Raw genomic sequence first — 10,611 nt, 5'->3', positions numbered from 1 at the left:
TGGGTCATTCAAACGGATATTTACTTAAAATCGAGACCATTGATATTTTACACCATTACGATGTGATCGACTTGATAGTTGCCCCCACATGGCATGCTTTTAATTAATGTAAAGACTTTTGTAGGTGGAACACTAAATGAGGCATACAGATGTAGGGCTGAGATTATCCATCCAGAACTTTCTACCGACAAAATTGACTAACGCGCGTGGGCTTCATTACTTTTGATTAAACTTGATTCTTCTTCTTCTCTCTCTCAGTGCTCTCTCTCTCTCTCTCTCTCTAACTGTAGACAAACATTGGTTCGTTCTTGGGATTTTCTTGTTTCCTTAGAGCAGAAAGTATGGCAGAAATGGTGCAAATGTTTGTATCCTCTGTTCTTGGTGCACTGTTTGGCAATCTGACGGAATCGGCAATAGAAGAAATGAAATCAATATGGGGTGTTGGTGTTGAGGAGGAGGTGGAAAAGTTAGAGAGTCAAGTGAAATTAATTCAAGGCGTGATTGAAGATGCTGAGGAAAAGCAATTTCACTCTAAGGCTGTTGGAAGTTGGCTTCGAGAACTCAAGAATATCGCCTACGACGCTAATGACATATTGGACGAGGTTGCTTCGGAAGCTCAATCAAGCAAGAGACAGAAGGTAGGGGCTTTCCGGTACATCTCCTCTATTTTCCAGAACGAACGTGACATAGCACGTGAGATAAGGGAGATTAGTGGAAGGTTAGATGTGATTCTAAAGGGAGGACGTGACCTCCATCTCGAAATTAGAGGAGATGGAGGGAGGGGTTCCCAAATCGAGCAGGAGCGACGAAAAACTAGCTCTTTGGTAGACGAATCTGATGTGATTGGTAGACAAGTCGACAAAGACAAAATCATACAATTGTTGGTATCAGATGATGATGATGATAAATTGTACTCTGTTATTCCCATAGTTGGCATGGGTGGGGTTGGGAAGACTACTCTTGCTCAATTCGTCTACAACGATCACAGGGTCAAGACACAGTTTGGGCTCAGAGTGTGGGCTTGTGTGTCTGATGATTTTAATGTTTTGAGAATAACAAATGCACTTGTTGAATCTGCAAGTGGAAGCAACTGTGATCTCTCAAACCTGGATGCCGCACAGCGTTGTCTCGAAAAGAAACTCAACGGTAAGAAAATTTTAATTGTTCTCGATGACGTGTGGGGTGAAAATCAAATTCATACTCATTGGGACACTCTACGAGTTCCCTTTGGAGTTGGAGCGAAAGGAAGTAAAATTATCATTACTACACGAGATGAAAGGGTTGCAAGGATGTTGGGCACAATTCCTTCCCACCATTTGAAGGTTTTACCAGATGCTGATTGTTGGGAATTGTTTACTCGGCGTGCTTTTGCGGGAGGGATTTCAAATGCCTTTCCGGAACTGGAGGAAATCGGTAGGCAAATTGTGAAGAAATGCAAAGGCCTGCCTTTGGCAGTAAAGACATTGGGGGGAATCTTGTCTTATAAAAGGACTGTGAGCGAGTGGGAAAGGATTTTGACAAGCGAAATATGGAAGGATGATGATAACAAAATTTTGCCAGCTTTGAGATTGAGCTATTGTCACCTGCCACCCAATCAAAAGCATTGTTTTGCCTATTGTGCCAAATTTCCTAAAGATCATCGGTTTGACAAAGATGTGTTGGTCCGACAATGGATGGCTACAGGCTTCATTCAAACCAAAGGAACCACACTCCTAGAAGATATTGGTGGGGAGATATTTGATGATTTATTACTAAAGTCTTTCTTTCAACGTATTCGCGAAGGCGCCTCTCCGAATATTTCAATAAATGTGATGCATGATTTAATGCATGATCTAGCAGAATCTGTCTCAGGGGATGAATGTTGTAGAATGGAAGACGGTATACCACGAAGCATCCCTGAAATGGCACGTCATTTATCATGGATTGACGTCGAAGAGGGTTCAATGTCTTTGGAGGCCTTGAGCAAATTTAAGAGATTGCGCACTTTACAACTGAGGGCTCCATCTTCCATTGACAACCAGATTCTCAATGATGCATTCATGGAGTTGAGATGCCTGCGTGTATTGGATTTGAGTTGGTCTAATTTCGACAAGTTGCCGGATTCGATTGGCCTTTTGAAACATCTACGCTACCTTGACCTCTCTAGCACGAAGATAGAGAGGCTGCCTGAATCAGTAACAAGTCTCTGTAATTTGCAAATGTTACATCTGCAATTTTGCGAGAATCTTAAAGGGTTACCCGATTCGATTGGCCATTTGAAACATCTACGCTACCTTGACCTCTCTAGCACGAAGATAGAGAGGCTGCCTGAATCAGTAACTAGTCTCTGCAATTTGCAAATGTTAGATCTGAGATTTTGCAGGAATCTTAAAGGGTTACCCGATTCGATTGGCCATTTGAAACATCTACGCCACCTTAACCTCTATTACACGGAGATAGATGGGCTGCCTGAATCAGTAACTAGTCTCTGCAATTTGCAAACGTTAGATCTGGATATTTGCAATAATCTTAAAGGGTTACCCGATTCGATTGGCCATTTGAAACATCTACGACACCTTTACCTCTCTAGCACGAAGATAGATGGGCTGCCTGAATCAGTAACTAGTCTTTGTAATTTGCAAACGCTAGTTCTGGAATCTTGCCGGGATGTTAAAGGGCTACCCAATGGTATCACGAATCTAGTTAATCTACGGCATATTGTTGTAGATTCGATTCCTTTGCCAGGAATTGGAAAATTAACTTCGCTCCAAACATTGCCGTATTTCAAGGTGTGCAAAGAGAGTGGTTGTCAGATAGGAGAGTTGAATAACCTGAGTAACATTAAAGGAAGACTTGAAATTTCGGGTCTCGAGCATGTGCAAAACATAGAGGAGGCTAAAGAAGCCAATTTGAAAGATAAGAAATACCTTAATCAGTTGAGATTGCAATGGGCCCTATATGGCAGTTCACAAGATGGAATAGTCAATAACGATGGGGTATTGGAAGGCCTCCAACCCCATGCCAACCTCAAAGAATTAAAAATAGAATCCTATGGCGGTGTCAGTTTTCCAAGTTGGATGTCACATCTCTCCAATCTGACTTCCATTACCGTTATGGATTGTAGAAATTGCGAACATCCCTTTCCTCTTGATTGCCAGCTACCTTCTCTTTGTGAGCTCACCTTAAAGAACTGCCCCAAGCTGCAGGTGTTGCCCGCTGACCTTCCTGCCATCACAAAGTTAAATATAAATGGTTGCGGAGAATTGAGTGCCCTTCCGAGGCTCCCATCTATTTGTGAGTTAGTACTCATTAGTTGTGGCGTGAAGATGCTATTAAGCATGACAACGCCTTGCCTTATCTCTCTTCAAAGGTTAACCATAGGAACGTGTCATCAGTTGGAGTGCTTTCTCGAGAAGGTCTCTTTGCAAGATCTAACCTCTCTCCAACATTTGCAAATCTCCGACTGCCCAGGACTAAAGTCCTTGGGATATGGAGAGGGGGGGCTTCCCACCACGCTGAAATCTCTAAGAATTGTCGGATGTCCTATTCTCAAGTCCATGCCTACTCGCCTGGAAAACCTCACCTCCCTTGTAGAGTTATCCATTGCTACTCAACTCCCACTTTTCTCAAAAGAGTCAGTGCTGCCCATGACAATTAAAGACCTTCAAATATTTTCATGTGACAATCTCATGTCCTTGCCCAAGGGGATGCAAAGCCTCACCTCTCTCAAAAAATTGGTAATCCGTGAATGTCCTCAACTCCATTCCTTGTTTCCAGATGATGAAAATAATGACTATGGGCTACCCACCGAGCTCATTACTCTAGAAATCCATACTTGTCCTAATCTCAACTCCTTGCCCAAGGAGATGCAAAGCCTCACCTCTCTCAAAAAATTGGTAATACGTGAATGTCCTCAACTCCATTCATTGTTTCTAGATGATGAAAAGAATGACCCTAGGCTGCCCACCACGCTCAAAACTCTAGAAATCTCCGCTTTTCTTAATCTCAAGTCCTTGCCCAAGTGGATGCAAAGCCTCCCCTGCCTCAAAGAATTGGTAGTCCATGAATGTCCTCAATTATTTGCTGATGATGAAAATAATGACCATGGGATACCCACCACTCTCAATAGGCTAGAAATCGCTATTTGTCCTAATCTCAAGTCCTTGCCCAAGGGGATGCGAAGCCTCACCTCTCTCGCATATTTGAGAATCATAAGTTGTCCTCAACTCTTTTCGTTGTTCCCTGATGATAACAACAATGAGTATGGGCTGCCCACCACTCTCGTCTCTCTTTTCGTCTACAATTGCAAAAATCTCAAGTCCTTACCCAATGGGATGCAAAACCTCACATCCCTCAATGATTTAAGTATTCATTACTGTCCCGAAATATCATCCTTGCCAGAAGATGGCCTCCCCACTACACTTACACTCTTACATATTTCTGGATGTCCTAAATTGAAGGAATCATGTCAAAAGAACGACGGCCAAGATTGGCCCAAGATACAACACATCCCCCACTTTTGGTGCATCTAATCGTCATCTAGACAAAGGTGCATCCTCTTTCCCTGTTTAAACATTTTCTACCATTGCTTATTATTATTATTATTATTATTTTAATCTTCATGATTTTAAGAAAAATTAAAGAAACTAAGCCAAGTACAAAACATGGCAGAAGGTGGTAACATGAACGGAGGAGTCTAAGAATCAGAGCGAGAGCTGAATCGATGGAATTCGGTGGTGGAAAGAGATTCTAGAATGTAGATGGGATTAAAGGATAGATTGTTGGATTACTCTCAGTTCCTCTACCTTGCCGTCCAAAACCATGACAGGTAAACAAAGATAAGTAATTTTTTCATTTTCATTAACACAAAATTGGAGCATTTCGTCTGCTTTTTTTGTATGATTCTTCATGGTTTTTTTTTTTTTTTTTTAGTAATATTCCAAAGATTTACTATTTAACTCTGGAATCATTGAAAATGCTATCTGGAATCATTAAAAATGCTCTCTTTTTTAAGTAAGTTTTAGAAAAATAAGAATTAGGATTCTAACCAGTACCGTGTTGGATTGTATATGCTCTCCGTTTTAGAACTAATGTTTTAGAACTAATTCCAAAGAAAATCGAATTTTATGGAAAAGATAAAAACCATTTTTTTAGGGTTCAAGCTTCGGTACTAATTAGAAAAGAAAACGTTTTATAAAGAATCTCAATTCGCATACTTTTTCTGGGACCCACTTTGGGTTTATCCAAATCCCAAAAGGAATTAAACCCACATAGATTGTTGGAACTCTACCTTGCCATCCACAACCATGACAGGTAAACAAAGATGAGTATTTTTTTCATTTTCATTAACACAAAATTGGAGCACGTCTCTGTCTGCTTTTTTTTGTATGATTCTTCATGGTTTTTTTTTTTTTTGGTAATATTCCAAAGATTTACTATTTAACTCTGGAATCATTAAAAATGCTCTCTTTTTTAAGTAAGTTTTAGAAAAATAAGAATTGGGATTCTAAACAGTACCGTGTTGGATTGTATATGCTCTTTGTTTTAGAACTAATGTTTACCGAAAAAGAGGAATGCTAAACTGAAGAGCGCCCTTGCCTGCCCTTACAAAATTAAAGGGCAAGGGCACTCCCATTGGATCCATTTTGCAAACTGTATTTATTATGGCATTGAAAAAGGCAAAATTAAAGGAATCATAAATGCTTATAAATGTTGTTTGGCAACATGGATCCAATGGGAGCGCCCTTGTGCTTGTTTTTTTTGCAAAGGGGGGTGATAAATTCTTATAGATAGGATGTGCCCAAAAATTCAACTTCATAGGATCATCCTAACCCTTCCATTTGTTTAGGTTAAAATTGAGGGGTATAAACCTTCATAAATTTGCCCATTTTTAACCTCCACAAATGGAAGGGTTAGGATGATCCTATGAAGTTGATTTTTTGGGCACATCCTATCTATACGAGGGCCTATCAAATGAATGCTTTGGATCATCCAAACAATGTGGGCCCCTTATATTTTTGAGCTCTAGCTCATATAAGTTTATATGAGCTCTAGCTCACAAACATTTTTAACATATATATATATATATATATATATATATATATATATATATATATAGAGAGAGAGAGAGAGAGAGAGAGAGAGAGAGAGAGAGAGAGAGAGAGAGAGAAGAGAGAGAGAGAGAGAGAGGAACTCCCCCCATTGACTTTCAACTGAAATATAAAGGAGGGGGTATTCCCCCAAGTCGTTTTTCTAACCTCTTTCATACAAATATGAACGGAAAAAAATATATATAGGGCTCTCATGAAAAAACATTTTTACATTCCTCTTTTCTCTATGATTTTTTTTAAAGATATATATCTTTCCACTATGTTATAATTGGAATTTCTCTCTCTTCCATCTCTCTCATTATCTTCCTTGATCTTAAAAAGAAAGAAAGAAAGAGATGTTCTCACGAAAGGAAAGAAAAGCAAAAAAAGGATTTCTAACCATTGTAAATGGCAGGTCAGCAAACCTATTGTAGCTTAACTTAAGCAAACCAAGCCTTAGAAAGGAAATCCAGTCAGTCGGGAAGGAAAAGCAAGTCAGGAAAGGAAAGGAAAGTCAGTAGCTAATGCTAAAAGTGTCTCGGCTAACCTTCAAGGTCTCTAACTCCCCGACTAGAATTTGAAATGTGATTTAGATTTGGGGTTATGAATAAATCACACTTGTTAACAATAATATCCACCGTAGATTTATCATGTTATGCATGTAGATTAGACTAACCATGATAATTTGAAAGTTTCTAGTCTGAATTTAATTTGGGGCTAAATGATTGTGAAATTTTATGAAAAATTTGGAGGTTTTGCTTAATAACAATGATTAAGGTGAGTTTATAAATATGTTAGGCATTTGGATTAAGATCTAACATTAATTTTGGATTAATTTCCCTAAATTTGATTTTAAAGATGAAGATTTTAATAGTTTTCCAATTTTGAGGGTTTAATATTTACAATAATAGTAATAATAGAAAGGGGAAAGGAATGCGGAGAAAGGAATTGAATTTTTGGGTGCACATATTACAGACAAGTTTAAGTGTGCAGTTGAATTTTGAATTTTTTTTAATTTTATTAATTATAGGATTAGATGAAGAAGCTTAAAAACAATTTACAAGCGATTACTTAGGCATTATTAGGCTGTGCGTGAAACGTAAGTGATCTTCTACCTTTTCTAGTTATTTGCAACATGATATTACTAAAATGTGTTATATTGATATAACTAATGAAAAGTGATCCTACAGTTGAATTTTATTTGACAACTAAAATTTGTTTTAGATTAATTTCTTCTTCTTCTTTTTATCATAACTATTATTTATTATAAACTCTGGATATGTTAAACTCCATATAAGTTTTGGACTATCGGAGAATAATATAAGTGGCATCCAGATGGTATTTCTTCTGACTACAAGGGTTATATGTAATTTTTATTCTAACCCTTCCACAAGAGCAATATGTCGTAAGAGCGATATAGTATGGCCAATTGTTTTGAATTTGTTTGTCAATTGTCGTAAAGTCAATTGTTTTGAATTTGTTTGTCAATTGTTCCATGCAAGTGAAGCTTGTAAAACTGTGTAAGATTTGACTGGGAACTCTCATTGTTTTACAAAAGAAAAATATTTTTACTTCGGAAATCTCTATTCTAAAATGTTTTATCTTACATTCTTGATCTGGCTAGCTAAGGTTGGTGGTTACTTACTTGACTATCTAGCTCACTCTGTATTTATTCTGTTACAGATGACCTAGGTTGATTAACTCCAATGCTTGCGGGAACACTGAGGAGTTTCGTGGACGCTTGAAAACTTAAATGTTAGAATTTGCTTAGAGACAAGACAGTTTATTTAAATTTGTTATTACCATTTTTTGTTATTTGGGAGTTTGTCATATCTGTTATAGATTATAACCTCATTATGTTTGGAAGTTCATATTTTATTTTTTATCGAGGAGTTATTTAGGGAGTCATAGATTTCTTTTATTGTGGATTGTGACCTCGTTTTGTTGGATTTAGTTTATTAAATTATTATTGATATGTTTTGGAATTGTTCTGGTATGAAAGTTTGAAATGCAAATTGAGACTTTGCATAACCCTTTGGGGCTCGACTGGTACGATCCCTCCTTCAACCCAAAATGAAAGGGGTGATCTTGTAGTTCTTAGTCTGTGAAAGAATTATTGCAGATCCAATAATAAGAAGCTAGATTGAAGTTTGTCAAGGAATCCCCCCAAAAAAGAAGTGGCTTAGCTATACTTTCTTAATATAAGAGGATATGTAATTACAATATAAAATTTTGCTACAAACTTGCTTATCAAACCCCACCTTTTTTTAAAGTGAAAGCTAAGGTTACCATCATTAAAATAAAAGCAAGAAAATTGAGGAAAAAGTAGAAGGGAGAAAAGCTATTCCACAGAAGGAGATATGAAAGTAACAACAGAAAAGGTAACCAGTGCTTGTATTTTAGGCATTCACCTCAATGATGGGCATACAAACAAGGACAACAACTGTCGAAGCTCTTATTACTTTATTGCAAGAAATTGATAAAAGCTTATGCTTATTGGCTCTCAGTACTCGCTTCATAGTTTGTTACTGCAATAGTATGTCCTGAAACTCTTACTATTTTCTCTATCTTCACCATGATGCTGTTCTTGGGTTTGTTTTCTAGAGAAGGAATGGCAGCAATAGCATATATATTTGTATCCCCTCTTCTTGCCGCACTATTTGGCGATTTGAAGGAATGGGCAATACGAGAGATGAAAAGCAAATTCAATAGCTGCTTGAAGATGCTGCGGAAAAGCAAATTCACTCTAAGGCTGTGCGAAAATTGCTTGCAAAATCGAATAGTTTCAAGTCCCATCCTCAAAATGGTGTACAAAAACTTCAAATGCTTGCAACTACTACAGCTAAGTCTATAGGATTTAGCAAACATGCAGTAGGTAGATACGTTCATAATCTGTTTTCTTTAATGGTAAAGAATTGAATTAAGAATAATCCTATTTATAATCTTAATTCCACACCTTTCTAATTCCAATCCTATTTTTGTTTCTAATTCTACTCATATTCCAACTTTTAATTCTAAACAAGGATTTAAACATCGGTTTTGTCTGGAGACAGGGTCCACAAAAAAGTGGAAATACTCGCAGAAATTTACTTGAGATGGAATGTCGATAAATGCTATACTAAGCACAAATACACACATAGAAATCATGTGTTGTGCAGCAGACAGTGGATCATATTTTCATTCACAAGAGTTTCATAGGAAGATATGGTTCTACATTCTTGATTTATTTGGAATGGCTGGACATTTCCATTCATGATGGGTTTGCAAGGAGAGAAATAGAAGGATCTACAAGGGAAACAACAAAGGGAGCGTAGTATCTAGCAAAAGATTTTATCTTTTGTGGTGAAGTGAGCAATCATCCTTCCGAAGTTCAGAGACTATTCGAAGTCTTCCATCTGTTTATGGTGGAATGTGATTCACTTGAGTGGAATGTGATTCACTTGAGTGCAATACGCTCCAATCACCACCAGCATAGGTGGCTGCCTCCTGACCCTATATTAGTTAAGCTGAACTTCCATGGTTATAGCTTAGTTAATCCGAGCTTTGCTGGTAGTGGTGGACTTACTCATAATGTGAGAGCATTATCAGATGGGCCTGTTTGGTTCTGATAGGTATGATGGATTCTAAAGATGCAGATGTCGTAGCTCTCTTGAGAGGGAGTTAGCTTGTGGATTCCTCCCTCCTTAATTCCCTAGTGGCGTAAGGAGACTCGCTCACTTCATATATTGGGAATGTAGGGTCGGGGTATCCTTGAATATTTTTTTATGCTATGGAGGAGATTGTGGATATGGTGGAGGGGAATGTAATGTCCTTTGCGCACATCCTATGTTCAGCTAACAGTGACACAGATCATCCAGCTCGATCTGAGGTTGAGATTTAGAATTTTAGGGGTGTTTGATCACCTTCCTCCTTGAAGGGCTGTTGTATATTTACCTTTTGTTTGGGTGTAGTTGCTGATCAGCTCCATCAAATTTTTCATTTTTTTTATCATAATAAAGCTTAAAAAGATTTACTATAAGCCTCCAAATCTTTTAAAAAAACATGGTTTCTATTAATATCACCTACTAAAACCCACTCAAACTTAACCCTAGATTCAAGAAATCATAGAAAATCCCTATAGATAGAAACACATCATCCAACTTTCAGCTCGAATCTTAGTTTCTCGTGATCAACCCCATGGCTTCATAGTTTGCAAAAGACGAGGATGGAAAATTGGATCAAGGAAAAATGCAGGGTAAGAAAAGCCGAATGTGGCGAGAGAATGAATGATGTGCAAATATAGAATCATAGGAACCAGATTGAATGAGATAAGTGACATGATGAGGCTCATGAAATGCAATAAGCGAAAATGGGAGAGGACCAAAATATTACAATGAGAAGAAAACTAACTACGTATGATGGATACTTGAATAACTTTTTCTTGTAATTATGTAAAAAGTCTTGGCTCCACATAGAATTTCCTAATAAAATCAATCAACATCAAAAGCCTAACGCCATGAACAAAATCTCTACTGATTCCAAAGGAATTAACAATGCCAAAAAA

The 10,611-nt window shown here is 37.7% G+C and overlaps 1 protein-coding gene across 3 annotated transcripts; it reads left to right on the top strand.

The window, feature by feature from the left end:
* The first annotated feature begins 237 nt into the window (after window positions 1-237).
* Window positions 238-8,053, top strand: LOC143880339 (putative disease resistance protein RGA3). Of its 3 annotated transcripts, XM_077383231.1 has the most exons (4): window positions 238-4,528; window positions 4,651-4,807; window positions 6,484-6,622; window positions 7,752-8,053. In XM_077383231.1, exon 1 carries the CDS (start codon window positions 342-344, stop codon window positions 4,509-4,511), a length of 4,170 nt encoding a protein of 1,389 aa, XP_077239346.1. In that variant the 5' UTR covers window positions 238-341; the 3' UTR covers window positions 4,512-4,528; window positions 4,651-4,807; window positions 6,484-6,622; window positions 7,752-8,053. The 3 variants fall into 3 exon arrangements, with proteins under 3 accessions (XP_077239346.1, XP_077239347.1, XP_077239345.1); XM_077383232.1 differs by lacking the exon at window positions 6,484-6,622 and having other exon boundaries at window positions 4,654-4,807; XM_077383230.1 differs by lacking the exon at window positions 6,484-6,622.
* Window positions 8,054-10,611: the final 2,558 nt, after the last annotated feature.

Source organism: Tasmannia lanceolata, unplaced genomic scaffold (assembly GCF_043159265.1).
Source record: "Tasmannia lanceolata isolate RefF3 unplaced genomic scaffold, GAP_Taslan_0.1 ptg000006l, whole genome shotgun sequence".
Lineage (NCBI taxonomy): Eukaryota > Viridiplantae > Streptophyta > Magnoliopsida > Canellales > Winteraceae > Tasmannia > Tasmannia lanceolata.
Note: the sequence above shows the minus strand (reverse complement) of the source record. Positions and strands in the feature narration are given on the sequence as shown.